Source organism: Amphibalanus amphitrite, unplaced genomic scaffold (genome assembly GCF_019059575.1).
Source record: "Amphibalanus amphitrite isolate SeventyFive unplaced genomic scaffold, NRLGWU_Aamphi_draft 000413F_arrow, whole genome shotgun sequence".
Lineage (NCBI taxonomy): Eukaryota > Metazoa > Arthropoda > Thecostraca > Balanomorpha > Balanidae > Amphibalanus > Amphibalanus amphitrite.
Window position 1 is genome coordinate 494007 of NW_024881907.1, and position 17753 is coordinate 511759.

Here is a 17753-nt window from a genome sequence, read left to right on the forward strand (position 1 = left end):
TCTTTCTCTTGCTTCTCTATTGCTTTCTCTTCGTTTCGTCATTTTCATGTGGTACGTTATCGTGAGCAAAACATGCTAACATAACTACTTTGGTAGGTTACGCAACACGCATTGCATCAGGTGATCGATTTGTCCGTTCTCTGTGATCTAAACTGTTTAGCGGCTCCCAGAGCCACTCCGCTACACTTCTCATCTGCGTCCCTCACACCGTATTTATACCGTTTTTCATTGGACATGTGACAGCGCGCCTGTGACGTGTGGCGGCTGACCGGGGGGGTACGGCGGACCACATCGACACAGACAAGAAGCGTCCTGGGGGGCCGCCACACCGCCGCTGAGCAGCTTACAGAATATTTATGGCGCTCCATTATGCGCGGCTTGTATTTGCGATGTGCCGTATTGGCGTGTAATTGGATTGTCTGGGACGGTTATTGAGTGGCGGCCCGTGCTGTGACCGGCGGCGGTGGAGCGCCGTGTCACTCCGTCACATGTAGTGGCCCACACGTCGAATGGCTGCCGGCAAAAAGCGGTGTATCACGCGCCTTGTTATTGGCGTCGTACACGCAAAGTCGTGGCGAGCCATTGCGGAGCACAAAACGCGTCCTTCTGATGCTAACAGAAAGTTTTAGTTCCTCTACGATGACATACCTACGTAAGGCTTTTGAGTACCTACATAAATATAGGTATAAAATATATCTACGTTTCCATGCCTCTAAAATATCACATTGACCCATTATCAATTAGTAATTACACCTATCACATATGATGGTGACCTGAGCCTGACCTTCCGTCCCTTGTCCACCACACGCAGGTGGCGGTGACCTGGACCTGACCCTCCCTCTGACCTCCACTCTAACCCTCCCCCCATCCCCCCCCCCTTCACAGAGGTGTCACTCCATAACTAATCCCTTATTGACCTCCAGTTGACCCTCTACTGACCCTCCCCTGACCCTCCCCTGACCCTGGCACCCGTCCCTCCTCCCACAGACGGCGGTGACGCTCCTCAGCCGGACCGGTCGTCATTCTCGGCGCGCTCCTCGGCCTCCTGTCCCCGTCTGCTGGGTGACGCGCCCCTCAGCCTGTCGGCAGCGCCGGCCGGCGGCGACGGGCCCCTGTCGGGCGCCATCCTGCCCATCTTTCACAAACTGGTCAGTGAGCGGCAGCGCGCGCGGCCGGCGCCTGTGCACGCGGCTGCCTCCTGTCCCAACATCACCGTCAAGTGCGACATCGTGCAGTACTTGTAGCGCGCCGCTGGCGCACAGACACTGGTGGCGCGGGCGTGACGCGCCGGCGACAGGTGTGACGCGCCGGCGACCGATCTCTCTGTGGTGTATGAGTATTTTTACTACCAACAGACCTGAAAGGCTATCTTGAGTGCGATGCTAGTCTGTCCGTGACCAGTGACGTTGGAGCAGCACGTATGTGTGCGATGTTATTTGTGGTGGCACGTGCCGTTGTGGCGATGCGTTTTCGTGTGTGTGTGTGTGTGTGCGTGTGTGTGTCGCTCTGTGCGCTCTCAAAATGATACGCTTCCATTCGTTCCATAGCCGGTGGACGACCCGTGCTTGTGTGTCGGCTGGCTGCGCGCAGCTGAGTGGGTGCAGGGAGGGTGCAGGGCGGGGTGCAGGGGTGCACGGAAGGATGCGGGTGTTGCTGTTGATCTCAGTGCTGGTGCTGGTGCACATGGGGTGTAAGTGCTGGAGCGGGTGCGGGTGCGAGTGCGGTATCCCTGACTCCTGATCTGCATTCTGACCCCCCCCCCCCCCCCCCCCCAGGGAGTTACCAACGCCCTGCTCGCTGCTCAAAAAGTTAACGTTCCACGCCTTTTCGAACAACTGACGCGTGATTGATAATATATTGCCTGCTAAACAGCGAAAAAAATCATTGGCTGACCATCCATCTTGGAAGCATGTTACCTCTATATTTTTTAGCGAATCAATTATCTCTGTTTCACATGACTAAAACATCTCGCAAACGATTAGACAAGCTTGTATTCGGAATTCAATACATTAACTTTACATCAGAAAAGAACTTAATGTCGCGGCTGAGGCAGAGCTCTCAAAAGCTGCGTTTCCGAGGTGACAAAGCCTCCTGAAGTCGGTCGGTCGCTGCCAAAATGATGAGCGGCCGCGGAAAAGAGTGCTTTTCGCGTCCGTCGTTTTTAATCTAAGTTTGGGAAGTGGAGAGAAGCTGTCGTCGGACGGCGCACCGCTATCGTATTTTTCCGCGCCATCCCACTCCCTCCGAACTTGATGACGGGCCAGTGCGCCGCCCTGGTTATGACAAGTGACGGCTCAGGACCAGCCTCGGCTCAAACGGAGCAGGCGGCGGGGAAATACGGACGATTAAATGCTCAATCAACAGTATATTTTTGCATTTTCACTCAAGCAATCAACTGTCCGCGTTGCATTAAAGTTCAAACTTACCTAATTAATATAACAATAATGGCATTAATGTTTCACAGTTGGTGAATCTGTTTTTGACTCGCACGGGTTCGGTAGATGCCACGATGGAGCTTGCCGCCCTTCCTTAGACGACCAAAGAGACGGGCGGAGGCCCCCATTCCAGCTCCAGTCGGTCTGAATAGTGACTGGTTATCTTCCGAGTCACTAGCCAGTCGACCGAAAGGAAGCGCCGACCGGAAACGATTGATAGTCGACGGAATTCGCCCAAAACATGGCGTATGCGACGCGGAGGATGCAGTCAGTGCCATGTGGGGTGGGTGATTGAACGATGACCTGGTCAGGTCAGATCAGGGGTCGGTGGAGCCTGGGGTCAGGTCAGACCAGGGGTCGATGCAGAGCAGAGGTCAGGTCAGGGGTCAGGTCAGACCAGGGAGCGGGACAGAGTAGAGGTCAGGTCAGGGGTCAGGTCAGACCAGGGGTCGATGCAGAGCAGAGGTGAGGTCAGGGGTCAGGTCAGACCAGGGAGCGGTACAGAGCAGAGGTCAGGTCAGGGGTCAGGTCAGACCAGGGGTCGATGCAGAGCGGAGGTCAGGTCAGGGGTCAGGTCAGACCAGGGAGCGGGACAGAGCAGAGGTCAGGTCAGAGGTCAGGTCAGACCAGGGGTCAGCGGGGACCGCACCAGCTGTGACCGGAGAGGCGCTGTGTGGGCCGCTCAGTGTCGGTTGTGTTCCTGTGTCCGGTGACCTGTGCCGCGGTCACAGGCCGGTCGCTGGGTGTCTGTGTATGTGTGAGAGCTGTGTATGACCCGATGTCGGTGACCGGGACGTTGTTACGCGGTGTGCGGGACCAGCCGCAGTCTGCCCGCGGTCAGAGGTGTCACAGTAGCCCTGCGGCGGCGCTGGGCCGTCACCCGGCCGGCCGGGCGGCGCCGTCTCAGGTTTCAGGTCAGATGGGCGGCCCGCCCCGACTCAGAGGGCGGCTCGCCTTTCCACCGACGCCGGCGCCGGCTCGCGGCGTTTGTCATACTTTTGTACAGGGCCGGCGGGCGGCCCGCAGCCGGCGGCGTCACCGGTCGTCTGAGGGCCAGAGCCCCGCCCTCGTCGACACGAGCGCTGCTGCACGTGCGCCGCCCGCCGGCCCCGCCTGCTGCTGACCCATCCCCCCCCGCGCCCGCCTCTCCTCTCCCGCCCGCCCAACCGCCCGCCCGCCTAAATTGTGATCCTACGAGCTGTCATGTGTCATCAATACAATACGGACCATGTGATTCATGACTTTGACGGATAACGCAGTGGATGATATGCTGACGACACAGTTTTATGTCAGAAATATTTCAACATTGGCAGCCTGCTTGATAAAACGAAGAAACTGTTGTTACCTTGCGATTGAACCAAAGTTCATCAGCATCCAAGTCCCCTGTAGGAGGTGTCTGTGATCACCACAGTTCGTCCACACGGCAAATTCAAAGGTCTCAAGAAAAAAGTGAGTATTCCAAGCTTACAAAGTCAGACAAAGCACGGTCTTCTGCACCACCTCGGCCACACCACAGCACGCTCAACAACACCTTCCAGTCTCAGCCCTGACTCCCGACTGACTCAGCCTCTTAATCCCGAACAATCGCCGGGCGTGCCCTCCGCCCCCTCCCCTGCGGCGTCAGTTCACCGACCCCATTCCCCTGCGGTGTCAGGTTCACCGTCGGCGGGCGCGTGACGGCCGCCCGTACCCAGGGCAGCGTCCAGCGGCCAGGTCCGGCCAGCCAGCGCTCGCTCCGCTGCACCACTACATTTCACTACACTCCCCCCCGATCCTGATCGCAACCAACAGACGCTAGTGCTCACATCACACGCTAACAACGCTCATACGTAGGTATCTAAGACATCGCTCGGCACGGGGTCTCCGTACAACTGCGTGACAGGCCGAGCCCGCGTACCTCGCCTCGGCCCAGCCTCTGTGTCACTCGCAGCTTCCTCCTGTTGGTCTTGCTGGTCGTCTCGGTCATGCCGGTCGATGGGACATCGTACAAAGCAGGGCTCCTCATCCCCAGAAACTGGTTGCTCTGCCTCTGTGGAAACTGGTTGCTCTGCCTCGTCTGCACGCGGACGCAGATGACGGACATGCCTTGGTACACCGTCAACTTCGACAGTTTGCGGTGACACCACACCAGTCACCACTCCCCTGCCATACTGCTCGTCACAGCGTGCTCTCGGTGATTTCACCCAGACAGCATCTCCGACGTGGTAGCGGCTGTCCCGCTGTCCATCGTCCCTCACTGTCGGAGCGGGGTCGACGTCTTTCACTCGGACGTCGTACCGATACACCATACCAGCAGGTGTCGTAGCTTCAGTGACGTCGTCCTTCGGCGTTGTATTGTACCTGTATACTGCCTCTGCCACCCCACATTTCGCTCTCGTCGCAATCACCTTTATGGAGCGATGGTTCCTTTCGACGACTCCGTTCCCTGACGGCACATGCGCCGCCCTGTATCGTACTGCGACGTTCCAGTCGTTGGCGAAAGCTCTAAACGCTCTGCTGTGGAAGGTGGTGGCATTGTCCAGCAACATTTCTGCCGGCGGTCCCCGCTCGCAGAATATCGCCGCCAGCTCCGCAATGACGCATGCGGCGGTCTCGTACCGCAGGAGACGCCAGATCGCAAACCTGGATGGGCCGCAATCCACCACCGTTAGGTACAGACACCCATGATGGTGAGTCACGTCGACGGCGACTCTGTCCCACGTGGTGTCGACCTCCAGGCGGCCTTCGCGCCACTTTTCAGGAGCGGGATCAACAGACCTGCACGTCTGGCAGGCCGACACCACGGCCTGCGCAAGTCGTCTCGTAGCGAGCTTGTTCGCCCTCCTAGCGAAGTATAGCGTCCTCCGGACACCAGGATGACCAGAAGCGTGGTGAATTTGGGTCACCTCTTTCACCAGCCTGTCGGGGTCGTCTCCGTCTCCCACAGCGCATGCTGCAGCCTCCTCTTTGCACATAAGCAATCGTTGCCAGGCGTCCGGCACTCTCGTCAGTGCGTCCGCTTTGTTCTCAGCCGACGAGACACACTGAACATTCACGTCCAGCTCGTACTCGTCCACGAGCATCCTGAGGGTGCTTAGCCTTCTTCTTATCAACATTTCGGAGGCAGCTTTCGTCTTCAGTCGGGCCCTGCCACTGAGGAGGTCGGTCATCCAGTGGTACACCGTCCGTGAGTCAGTCATCAACCGGACTCTTTCCGCGCCCCACAGGATGGCCATGTTCACGCCTTTCAGGGCCGCGTCTAGCTCTGCCATGTTGATGTGTTGTACTCCATTGTCGGGGCGAAGCCAGCTCCCGTCTTCCACTACTTCGTCACCCACTTCAACAACTACTCCCATGGCCAGAGCACTGGCATCCGTCCACACTGTGATTCTGTCGCCCTTCACATCCCACCGTCCCCTGGCAGGATCCTCTGCTCTGACCCGCTTCACAATTTCGTCCATTAGACGCTCCACGTCCGGGTCGTCAATCTCGTCGTCCCAGCCACTTGCTGCTCTGTTCGCACGTCGTTTGAGGAGCGAGGTCGCCGGCCGTAGCCAGCCGCACACCGGAAGGTGCCCCGTCAGCTGCCCGCAGAGGGAGAACACTTTCCGCTTCGTCACCGGTCCGGCAACTTCTCGGACATCGTTGTCTCTCTTCCACATGAGTGCGCCTTGCTCCCCCCAGACTCGGAGGCCGAGAATCCGAGCGCCTTCCTGTGCGCGAGCGGGGTCCTTACACTCGAGACCGAAGGCTTGAAGGTGCTCGGCCACCTTCTCGGCCGACATTACCTCCTCGTTGACCAGAACGTCATCGACATACGACGATACTGCCTTCTCCACATTCTTGTCCTGCTTCGCCACTGTCTCCAGAACTGTCTTCATGACTCGGGGTGCCACATTAAGACCATACCCAAGTCTCGTCAGACAGTACCTTTTGTTTTTGAACTCGATTGTCTGATAGGGCCACAGTGACTCCTCCACATGTATCTGAAGGTACGCCTTCTTCAGATCCAGGAGTGCCACTTTCTCACCCGTCCGGCGCCATTCACGAAGTTTCTCACTGCACACGTCAACGTCCGCCGTGAACGTGTCGACGTGAGTGTTCATTTCCCGGAAGTCAAGGACCGGCCGCACTTTCGCCTTGTTCTCTTGAACCACCGCCATTAACGGTATCAACCCTTTGGGAGAGCCATGCTTTTCTTCGTCGTACTCCAGCAGCCACCCGTTCTCGATCCACGTCTCCAGCTCTCTCTCATAGTCCTCTCTCGCTTCATCCGTCACATGGTACTCGCTCACTCCGTTTTTCAGTTGATCTGGCGGTTTCTTTCCCGACCACTTCCACTCGACAGTCCAGCGCCTTTCCCTCGCATCGAACACGACTCGAAAGTCCTCCTTTTCCACCGCTAGATCCACGGAGCCTCCTGCTCCGGCGCACACGTCTCCCTCGCCTGCAAATCGCACATCAGTAGAAGAACGCACGGTCACACCCCCAAGAGCTTTCACACCATCCATTCCTAAAATTGCACCGAAACCCAGCGGCTTCACCGCTACAACCAACGCATCAAGCACCACAGCATCACCCCCAGGTACCCCAACATCGGTTTCAGCCGTGCCCGCACAGTCCACTCTCTGACCACTAACTGTCACCATGGACACAGAACGCCTCTTCCACTCGGCGCAGAGCGATGAATGAACCACCGTTCTGGTACATCCCGTGTCGATCAACACCTCACACAACACCCCGTTCACATTCAGGTGTCTCGTTGGTAGTGCGCCGCTCCATCTTAATCCCGAGAGGAGGCCGGCACACGATCCTCCTCTCTCTCCGCGTTTTCCGGACACCGAGCTGCGATGTGACCAATCTTGTCGCACCGGAAACACCGGATTTCGCGGGGGCCAGTGCGGGCCGAACATTCACGGGCGAGATGCCCCAGGCGGCCGCACGTAAAGCAAGGTCCGCGCTCTCTCCTGCCGCTACTAACGGTTCGGCCGCGATCCCGACCGCCTGGTGACTCTTTGACCACCACGGCTGCCACCTCCGATGCGCCGTTCTCCTCTCGCAAGATGGCGCGAGCCCTGTCCACCACCTCCGAGAGCTTTAACGACTCCATGCGCGCTCCAGCTCGCAGTATCTGCCTGGTAGAGTCCGGCAGACCTGCCACAAAGGCACACCCCAGGCCCTCGTCCGACATTCCTCCAAACAGCGTCGCAAGCTGCTGCAGCTCCGCCAAGAAAACATCAACTGTTTCCCCGGGGCGGAGACGGCGGGTGCTGAACTGCTCATACGCAGCGTATTTATCCACCGCAAACGCACGCTTCAGCGCATCCTTGAGCTTCACCACGTCCTTCCTGTCAGCCTCCACCAGCTGCCGATACACAGCAGATGCTCCTCCTTTCAGCCGCAGCGGTATCACCAGTGTCTGCCTCACTGGCGGCTCCTGCAGCCCGCACACTAGCTCGACCTTTTCCAGCCAGTCGAGCACGTCACCGGAGCCGTCGAATTCCGGAATTAATTTGACATCAAAACTGGCCATAATCTTAGGTGCCGAAATAGCTTGTAGGAGGTGTCTGTGATCACCACAGTTCGTCCACACGGCAAATCCAAAGGTCTCAAGAAAAAAGTGAGTATTCCAAGCTTACAAAGTCAGACAAAGCACGGTCTTCTGCACCACCTCGGCCACACCACAGCACGCTCAACAACACCTTCCAGTCTCAGCCCTGACTCCCGACTGACTCAGCCTCTTAATCCCGAACAATCGCCGGGCGTGCCCTCCGCCCCCTCCCCTGCGGCGTCAGTTCACCGACCCCATTCCCCTGCGGTGTCAGGTTCACCGTCGGCGGGCGCGTGACGGCCGCCCGTACCCAGGGCAGCGTCCAGCGGCCAGGTCCGGCCAGCCAGCGCTCGCTCCGCTGCACCACTACATTTCACTACATCCCCGGCAGGCATTTTGGATTTCAATGTACCGTATAGCCCTGCCCCTGAGCTGCACCATGGACAGTCTGCTAACCGACCGTGGAGCGGAACCCTGAGACCGTCTGTGTCGAATGGTTCCAATCCGCGTATGGAGGCCACGTACAGGGTAACCTTTCGCAAAACGGCCACTCGGGAATTATTTATTTAGGCCGGCAGAACTGACGACTATAGTAATGTCCATTTTATACGTAGCTTCGAAAAGGGTGCGGGCGAAAGCGAACTTCGGAGGGCATTATTGATATTTAAAATTCGTCTCGAACTTTTACTCTATATTAAAGTGGGCGATCGAGTTTCCGTCGAGAACCGTTGGCCAGGGCCAGTTGTGACTCGGAGTCTCGATAGCATCCCCTCAGTCGGTGTAGACTGGAGGATCGGCAGTCCCTGCTGGAGAGGAGATGGAGCTAGAGCAGAGCTCGAGGACCGATGGCTCGCCAGCACTGGTAACTCAGTCTGTCTGCCACTTTGACTCCATCACGGACCAGCAGCTCGGAATCCTTGCTCTGCGTATACTGAAGACTCTCCGTATCCCTCCCCCGTGCGAGTCGGGACGGTCTCTGCGGCGCTCGCTCCGCAGGCCAGGCCGTCCCGGTGAAATCGATACCCGTCAGATGGGACCCGACAGAGCAGCGCGCCGGTCCCAGCCTCCGGCCGCGAAAAACCCAGCCAGAACAAAAACGGAACTCGAGCTCTTCAAATGACTGCAGCGGCCGACTGCTGGGACCAATCGAGCTGGCCCGATCGGTGACGCGGCTCGATCGGTCATCTCGACCGACCGGTCATCCCACCAGCGACCGACCGGACACAGGCAACACCGATATCGTCTCGACAGATCAGTTCGATTATTCAGAGCAACCGATAAAAACTGTCAAGAAAAGTATCCATTGAAAAAAGGAATAGTCGACAGGGGGCTAATGGGCATACTCGTATATAGTAATGCTATGTACTTCATAAGGTGATGCTTAGGACGAAACACGATGCAATCGCAGAATGTGCTGACCGTTTCGGAAGTTCGGTACCCAAGCTCTTGCTGGCTCGCGATTGCCTTTTTCAAACTTAGTCCAAATGTTGCAGATAGGCGAACTTTTAAAGGTAGTGTGCCACCTTCCAATGATTTCCCATTTTATTTTTCCTAGGATAAGAAGCTTCTGTTTTTACCTAATATCGCAAAAAAATCAAAAATGGGCCTAAAATAGTGCTTTTTTTCGCCTAAAAGTTTATCGATTTTCGATATGTATAACAACTGTAGTGGGCTGACCTGCAAACAGGCGTCGGCAACAATCGCGAATGCGGCGCACATGTGACAAAAAGTATAGGTCATTATAGAGTTACGACGTACGGGAATGAGTTATCAGCTGTCCAATCGTAGACAACACAATGTCGAATTTAAACTGTAAGCCTGTATTGGTATTGTTTCTTTAACCCTATTAGTGGCAGGCTCCTGGCTACCCCATATTAGTGGCAGGGGGGGCTGTTTACGACCCCCCCTTGATATCTCGAGATCTAACGGGCCGATTTTCAAAATTCAAACGGCATTCGATTTGGCTCAACGAGATCTACATTTCTAAAAAAAATAAAATAAAAAATGTCAATAGGGGGGTAGAGGGGGGTAAAAAAGGGCAAATTGCAGATACATTTTAGACTGTTTATCACGGCCAGGTTTCTGAACCAATCTTAACGCAACTTTTGCCGATCGATAGAGAATGAACCAGGAATTCACATGGATCCTAAAAATATGCATTTTCAAAAATCATAGGCGGATACAGATCATTGAGATTGGGGGTACACAAAAAGTATAGTAAATAAGGTTTTTGTTGGTACTGTTTCTAAAAAGGGTGGCAATGGTCTTGTTATGTTACAATTTTCTTATGAGAGAACGACTAAAATTGTATTGGTCATGCATAGGCGGTGTCAGGGCACCTATGTTGGGAGGTAAAAAATAACCCCCCTTTTTGGACGCCTGGATCCGCCTATTATAGCAAAAACGTGTCAAAAGAGGATGCACAATAACTTTGTATATGTTATCACATGATACCTTTCATTCACTGTTCGTAAAACTGGTGCAGCATCGTGATCTTCGCCCAAATGACTCGCTTCACGAATAGGACCCCCCAATTCCCAGTGCTCTGGAGCCGCCCCTGGTAAAGTTATGAACTTGAAATTTTCAGGGAATGTGCCCAGTTTAGTTTTAGGAAAAGTCAGAAAATTTCAGCATCGTAGCTTCAGCGGTTTCGGAGATATTCCCGAAAAACCTGAGGGGTGGATAAAAACAACCCCCCCCTGCCACTAATAGGGTTAATTTGGCTGTCGAACATTAATTTATGGTTTGAAATATTATTTTATGTAAAATAATGATATGAAACAGCCGTCTCTTAAAGGTAGTGTGCCACCTTTGAAAGATTTCCCATTTTATTTTTCCTAGGATAAGAAGCTTCTGTTTTTACCTAATATCGCAAAGAAAATCAAAAATGGGCCTGGAATAGTGCCTTTTTCGCCTAAAAGTTTATCGGTTTTTCGATATGTATAACAACTGTAGTGGGCTGACCTGCAAACAGGCGTCGGCAACAATCGCGAATGCGGCGCACATGTGACAATAAGCAAAGGTCATTATAGAGTTACGACGTACGGGAATGAGTTATCAGCTGTCTAATCGTAGACAACACAATGTCGAGCCTTAAACTGTAAGCCTGTATTGGTATTGTTTCTTTTATTTGGCTGTCGAACATTATTTATGGTTTGAAATATGATTTTATGTAAAATAATTGATATGAAAAAGCCGTCTCTTAAGTTATGACCCCATTTCACCACACGCAAGTGGCAGAAATGACAATGATCAGCTGACGCATTTTTCTTGGCCGAAGTCAGAGCGCGCGGCCCGACGCACCACCACCGCACCACAAAGTATGAGCAGAAGCCACGCCCAAAGCCAGGGCCCCGGTAACGTGAGGTAGCCGAGTCGGGGCAGCGTGCGCTGACCCAAGCCGGGGCCGCAGCTTTGGGCGCGGTCTACCGCATCCCCGCGGGCAGCCCCGGGCTATCACATGACACCGGGAGGACGCGCGGCCCCGGCTTGGGTCAGCGCACGCTGCCCCGACTCGGCTACCTCACGTTACCGGGGCCCTGGCTTTGGGCGCGGTCTACCGCACCACCTAACAGGCGTGTTCGAAACCGCAGGAGATGATGATGAACGGGTTTATCGAAACTTGATTGGATGAGCATATCGGTAATAGCGATTTCAGTGTGTGCATTTATTGTTCATAGTGGTGTGAAATGTGGGTGGGGTACGACCGACAACCCGTCGGGGCGAATTTCGCACTGGGGTACTCAAAATTTGAAGAATTTAAGACATTTCCATGAGTTTTGAAGGTATGGATAAGTTCTAAAAATCCGGTTCTCCTTATCTGGGCCATTAACTCCATACGGTCCAGGAAAGCTGGCACACTACCTTTAAGTTATGACCCCATCTCACCACATGAAAGTGGCAGAAATGACAATGATCAGCTGACGCATTTTTCTTGGCCGAAGTCAGAGCGCGCGGCCCGACGCACCACCACCGCACCACAAAGTATGAGCAGAAGCCACCTGCGGTAGACCGCGCCCAAAGCCAGGGCCCCGGTAACGTGAGGTAGCCGAGTCGGGGCAGCGTGCGCTGACCCAAGCCGGGGCCGCGGCTTTGGGCGCGGTCTACCGCATCCCCGGGCAGCCCCGGGGTATCACATGACACCGGGAAGACGCGCGGCCCCGGCTTGGGTCAGCGCACGCTGCCCCGACTCGGCTACCTCACGTTACCGGGGCCCTGGCTTTGGGCGCGGTCTACCGCACCACCTAACAGGCGTGTTCGAAACCGCAGGAGATGATGATGAACGGGTTTATCGAAACTTGATTGGATGAGCCTATAGGTAATAGCAATTTCAGTGTGTGCATTTATTGTTCATAGTGGTGTGAAATGTGGTTGGGGTACGACCGACAACCCGTCGGGGCGAAATTCGCACTGGGGTACTCAAAATTTGAAGAATTTAAGACGTTTCCATGAGTTTTGAAGGTATGGATAAGTTCTAAAAATCCGGTTGTCCTTATCTGGGCCATTAACTCCATACGGTCCAGGAAAGCTGGCACACTACCTTTAAGGCCAGCATTCATGCTAAACGAAACTTGTGCAATCCTTGACCTATAGTGTCTTGCGGGACAATTTCGGATACACAGCGCATCTAAATTGGAACTTTTGATGTGTCTAAGCCAAGCCAAGAACTGCTCGTACCTTCAGAGCTCCTTTACCCTGCAACTCGGTCTCCGCGACTGAACACATACCATTCCCGGCCGTCACGGGCTAAAACTCGACTCGAACCGCGACTCGAACCGCAATCTCATCTCCATTCGGCCCAGCGATCCAGCGCTTTCCCGACTGAGCTATATCGCGGAATCCCGAACATTCTTGAAAAGTTGGTGATTCTGGAGTATGGTTTATTTCATTACTACTAAGTCATCTGAGTGTGATATAGGCAGACATACATGAAAGAATACAAGCGACACCGATTAATATATGTTCATCGTGACACTATCAGTCCTCTAAAACATGGGCATACACCCATTGCATTAAAATTAAGGCAAATGTACAAAACACCAGGACATGTGAGGCCATCAATAATCTGATGGCTCTCAAGAAAGTATCCAAGCTTGTCTTGTCAAGATTCTGGTCGTCAACTCGAAGCATTTACAGTTGATATGGCTCTCGAATTGTCATGCATCGTATGTCGATAAACAACTGCTAACCTGGAAGCACCATCCATCGCCAGCAACGCAGTCTTCTCAAACGATCACTCCCACATCCCTCTTCTCGAACTCAGCCCATGAAGAGGACTTCTCACTCAGCATTTCTCAACCTCGGACACACAGTCATGGACGCACGGTAACGGAGCGGGTCCTCCTTCAGCGGGTACTCCTACAACTCAGTGACTCCGCAGGTCGGTCATTCGGTTTCTGGGCGACGACCCTCACGGCGCTCTATCCCTTACAAACTCCACGCTAAAGCATAAGCCATCGTTGTCTCTACCCTACTTACGGCAGCATCGTTACACATGTTCACGCTCAACCGAGCACTCTTACAACAGTGTCTTCTTTCAACAGGCGCTTCCACGTCTTCCTTCTCCCCTCTTCAGCGAGCCCACTCACGCTGACCACTCAGAAGTTCTCCTTGCGGAACTTGAAGCCGAACTCGTCGCACTTGTAGCGCAGCGTGCGGGAGAGCTGCGGCGGGCCGCAAAAGAACACCGTCACCTTGCCCTTCTTCTGCTCCTGGATCTGACGGAACACCTTGTTCCAGTTGGGCCGGCCCGCGATCGTCCGCGTCTTCAGGCCGGTGATCATGTCACGCTTCTCCTGTGAGACAGAGGAAAGCCATGGTTAGAGCATACAGTGCAGCAGCGATCGGTGTTATTACTGCGTTTTATGCTGTCTAATCTATCGCTTCGAAATACGAAATGGACTACAGGACTTCATTTGAATAAATAGATAAAATGATTCAGCGAATCATTCTATGCATTAGAATGTCTTGAAAAAGTCTCCCCCCCCCCCCACACACACACACTATCTTCGAGTCATCTGGTGTTTCTCTCCATCATCGTCTACACCCTATATGGCGAGAAGGCACCCCTCCTCGACCCCTTCCTCCGGTTCCATCACACCCACCTTCTCGTGCAGCAGGTCGAGGGCCAGCTGCAGGCCCACGGCCTTCATGTCCGTCTTCTGCAGCGCCGACGTGATGTACATGTGCATGTCGAGGAAGCGGTCCATGACGCCTCCCTGCTCGGCCTGTTCAATCTCCAGCTGTGAGAGCAGGTTCACGAACCACTCGAACGAACGCTGGTCGCGGTTGATCCAGAAAAAGTCCACCTGAGGCGAAACCATGCGTAGTGTGAGATTGACGATCAGCATAGATGCAGTCAGTATGGCGGTAGCAAAAACGGCCGATCGTCGATTCAATTTGTTTGAGATGTCGAAGGATATTGTTAGTATGTGGTATGAATGCATTTTGGGGAGAAGAGTCCGTGATTCGTTGTATGCTACATTTGACTTGGATATAGTTGTTGGCCACGCACTCTATTGATCCTTTACGATATCGCTCGAAAATTAATTACATGCAGCACAATTCAGCGAAAACGTCAGAAAAGCGAATTTAAAATGAGGGACAAAAGGTGACGAACGTGAGCGTCTTGTCTAACACCTCGAGCGTCACAAACATGACGCACATTGTTCGTGGCAGCAGTCATTTTTCAACACCGGGGTCTATATTCGTAGGCGCAAAAACTCGCTTCATCGCATTGAGCTAATCGATTTTATCGAAATAGACAGCCACTTTCCAAAAGCTTTTGTTCCAGCCACTCCCACCAGCACCAACATTATCCTCCCTTCGTCGCAGCTGCCTATACGTCTAGCACGCGAGGTATTGTGAGCCCATCACTCTGGGGGCAATTCGTCACGGCTGATCAAACTGCAGGCGTCCGCCGGCGGCGCCGAGTAGCGGGCCGACCGCTCGGAGCGGAATGTGCCCTCTCGGCGCCGCCGGGCCGGGCCGGCCGACCACCGACATTGCACACGGGCACCATCGATCAGAAGCCGCTCCAATAAAGCGCAGACCGCCGCCGCCAGACGCCGCCCCGAAATATATCGGCAGCGCCGTCCCGCGGCCGGCCAAAGTCGCGGTCACGCTGCCACCGGAGCCGCGCGCCGGCCACCCAGGTCACCGGCAGACGCGTGTGGGTGCCGTCTGCCACAGCTATTGGGGAAATACATCGCTCCGGCTCCTATCTAACGACACTTCTATGTGTGAACCTGTTCCAGGGCTCCTCCCAATAATAGAGGGACTTAGCGACATAAAGAAAACTGCACTGTGCCAACAACTCTGCCTTTGATGTAGCCCGCCAACGGGTTTTACTAGCTATGAATGTTAATTTGCTTGCATTATTGCTTCCCAGAAGGCTTCAGAGAAACCCAAGCATGTTAATTGCTTACAAAGTGATTAAACTTGTGAGTTGCCTCATTTCCGTCAAGATCAAAGACTTCCCACCAGGCCTTTTACTTCCCCCATTTTCAGGCACCTTTCAATAGCTAAGCTCTCACCAACATCACAGCCTATGCTGCCACCGTCAGTCACACGAAAGCCCCCTCCCCACCGCTTCTCGCGAGGTTCCCACTCCCTGTTTGCTCCCTTCCCCTCCTTCTGCGTCCCGGACGTACCTTTTTCAGGTTCATGATGCCCTCGGGCAGCTCGGAGGTGAACTCGTGCTCGCAGCGCGGGCAGCGGTGTCGGTTCTTCCAGTAGCGGTACATGATGGACTGCAGGATGGAGGCGAACGGTGTGACGCCGATCCCGGTGCCAATCAGCACAGCGTGCTGCGCGCGGAAAATGTGACTGGACGGAGTGCCGTACGGACCGTCAATGTAGATCTGCGGGCAGAGGGGGGAGGGGTCATGTCAACGAGGTTGTAAGTGCAGGAGTAAGCTCGGCATACACTGTAAAAAATATTGACTAGCCCCTCGTCAAATGATTCTCAACGCTAAATGTCGGGGGTAGGTACAGACTAGTTTTGCATCCTACTTTTGACACACGCTGCGAGCCCCTGGCTTGTTTTGTGTTCGTCAGATGACAGTTACCAGGTGTCGGTTAGTTTTTAACACGTCCCAAAAATAGCTGGAGCGTTTCTGCCTTGTTTTGGAAGCAGGTCCTCGTTAATGCTGTGTATGATAACAAAGTACCTAGTAACAATAATAACGAAAAACAATGTCAAAACGAGGGTGGCTTGTTTAGTGACGATGCTCAAAAGAGGCACCGTCTTGTTCCTACTTAACGAATGAAGCTCAAACTAGGTCAAAACTAACGTATTGCTCAACCCATAGTCAGATGACCAGCAGATCCTACGCCGCCCAATCCAGTCATCGAATTTGCCAGCGAATTCGTTTGAAGACCATCATATTATTAAATATCGGTGGTCTTCAAACGAAATCCCTTACCAGTTTGATGACGAATTCATCCGGCCCATTCCAAAAACGCTCAAGATAAAATGAAAGTGTATTTCTGAAATAATGTGCTTTCTTGCAATGCACCTTTCGTATATCAAGCGAACCTTTCACTTCCAGCGCCCGTTTACAGTTATCAATCGAATCAGAAGCATGCACATTAGGGTGGTTCGAAAAAATCGATTTTTGGAAAGTGCAGCCTACAACAAGTGGAAAAGTGGCCTCATACCTTTAGAACATCACATGCAAATTTTTAGTGCGATTGGAAAAGTGTCTACATGGGCGCTTTGCTGTTGAACAAAGGTCTGCACTCGCGTTTCAGGCGTTGCAGTCTCCCATAGTGGGGCGGCCCGGCGGGTTGTATCTAACACCAGGTGGTGCGACAACTTCTGTTAAGTATGCTGGGAAACGTTTTCCGGGCCAGATTGGTGATTTATTGTTACATTACGACTAAATGGAAGCATAACCATGCATTTATGAGAATTTTTACAATACAATTAATTATATGTATTAAGCTTGCATTGTTGCTATAGTAAACAGTCAATAATAGTGGCTTCGCTGAGGAGCCATATGCTAGCAATCCTCCTGGAGTTGCTTGGTACAAGTATATTAATGCCCCTAAACGAGTAGACCATTAAGAAATTTGATATTTTCCTCAGTTGTAAAATTCTTATGAAGTATTTATCCTTCGATAAAAGGTGTTTGCGGGAGGAGATTTTCTCCCATTGTGCTCGCTGTTTTCAGCACTCCTCGTCACACAAGGCAGCCGGCAGCCGTCCCGTGCCCTTCTCGCCGTCACATGCCCGACCTCCAGGCGGCTGCACGAGCCCGTCGTCGCCCATGCCAATACAAAATGCAAGCCCACTGCATGTGCCAGAAAAAAAGGCAAGGTGCCTCCCGCTGAATGGAATTTTTTTTACGAGACCAAAGAGGAAAAAGACAGCAGGTGATTGGAGCAGTAGACGTGAAAGGGACACGAGCCATAGCTAGAAGGAGACGACGATCAGTGCAGGTCGGGACAGTCCTGCTGATGCCAGTGGTAGCACAGCACAGGAGCTGCAGGAGCACTCTGATATTAGCGTGGGTTCTGCACACCCAAGTCCTGCTGAATCTGTCAACGAGGCTGAAAATACGATATCAGGCACGACAGCGACGTCCTCCGAATCGGTGCAGAACCGAATTGTCATAGCGAACTTCAATCAAACTTACCAAAGCGCGGGTTAGACCTCACGGCAAACCACATCGGCGCGTAGACTTGTGTATACCTTACCAGGTGTAATAGGCTTTCGCTGGGTTCGTCTGTTCGGGTGTACAGTATCAGCAGCCGGGTGGCCAGTGTTAACCAGCGGGAGTATG

General features: G+C 53.6%; 3 protein-coding genes across 7 annotated transcripts in view; 1 reads left to right on the forward strand and 2 right to left on the reverse strand.

The window, feature by feature from the left end:
• The window catches only part of LOC122390873 (gamma-aminobutyric acid type B receptor subunit 2-like), a 143788-nt gene extending 140119 nt beyond the window's left edge, over window positions 1-3669 (forward strand). For 2 of the 5 annotated variants that reach the window (XR_006258242.1, XR_006258244.1), the window contains exons 18-19: window positions 988-2779; window positions 2826-2931. Coding sequence is in view for 2 of the 5 variants with exons in the window: in XM_043384288.1 (XP_043240223.1) it covers window positions 988-1244 (257 nt within the window). In the remaining 3 variants the exon portion in view is untranslated. Of the gene's footprint in view, window positions 1-987 lie in introns of all 5 variants that reach the window. The other 3 variants (XM_043384288.1, XM_043384286.1, XR_006258243.1) reach the window with 2 other exon arrangements.
• Window positions 3374-7947, reverse strand: LOC122390865. The gene is made up of 4 exons (XM_043384271.1): window positions 7416-7947; window positions 5321-6861; window positions 4333-4491; window positions 3374-3481 (listed from the first exon to the last, which is right to left on the reverse strand). Exons 1-4 carry the CDS (start codon window positions 7945-7947, stop codon window positions 3374-3376), a joined length of 2340 nt encoding a protein of 779 aa, XP_043240206.1.
• A 4884-nt stretch (window positions 7948-12831) lies between these two features.
• Window positions 12832-17753, reverse strand: part of LOC122390883 (NADPH oxidase 5-like) — a 35591-nt gene continuing 30669 nt past the window's right edge. The window contains exons 4-6 of the mRNA XM_043384310.1: window positions 15618-15827; window positions 14070-14273; window positions 12832-13760 (exon numbers count right to left, since the gene is read on the reverse strand). Coding sequence (XP_043240245.1) covers window positions 13563-13760; window positions 14070-14273; window positions 15618-15827 — 612 coding nt within the window. The 3' untranslated portion in view covers window positions 12832-13562. The remainder of the gene's footprint in view (window positions 13761-14069; window positions 14274-15617; window positions 15828-17753) is intronic.

What these genes read in the sequence shown, in the direction of transcription:
- LOC122390865 (XM_043384271.1), bottom strand. Translation starts at nt 7,947, where the DNA reads ATGGCCAGTTTTGATGTCAAATTAATTCCGGAATTCGACGGCTCCGGT. An exon ending in GGTCAAAGAGTCACCAGGCG is followed by an intron (nt 6,862 to 7,415) that starts GTCGGGATCGCG and finishes TGCGATTTGCAG; the next exon opens with GCGAGGGAGACGTGTGCGCC. An exon ending in AGAGGCTGGGCCGAGGCGAG is followed by an intron (nt 3,482 to 4,332) that starts GTACGCGGGCTC and finishes TCTGGCCCTCAG; the next exon opens with ACGACCGGTGACGCCGCCGG.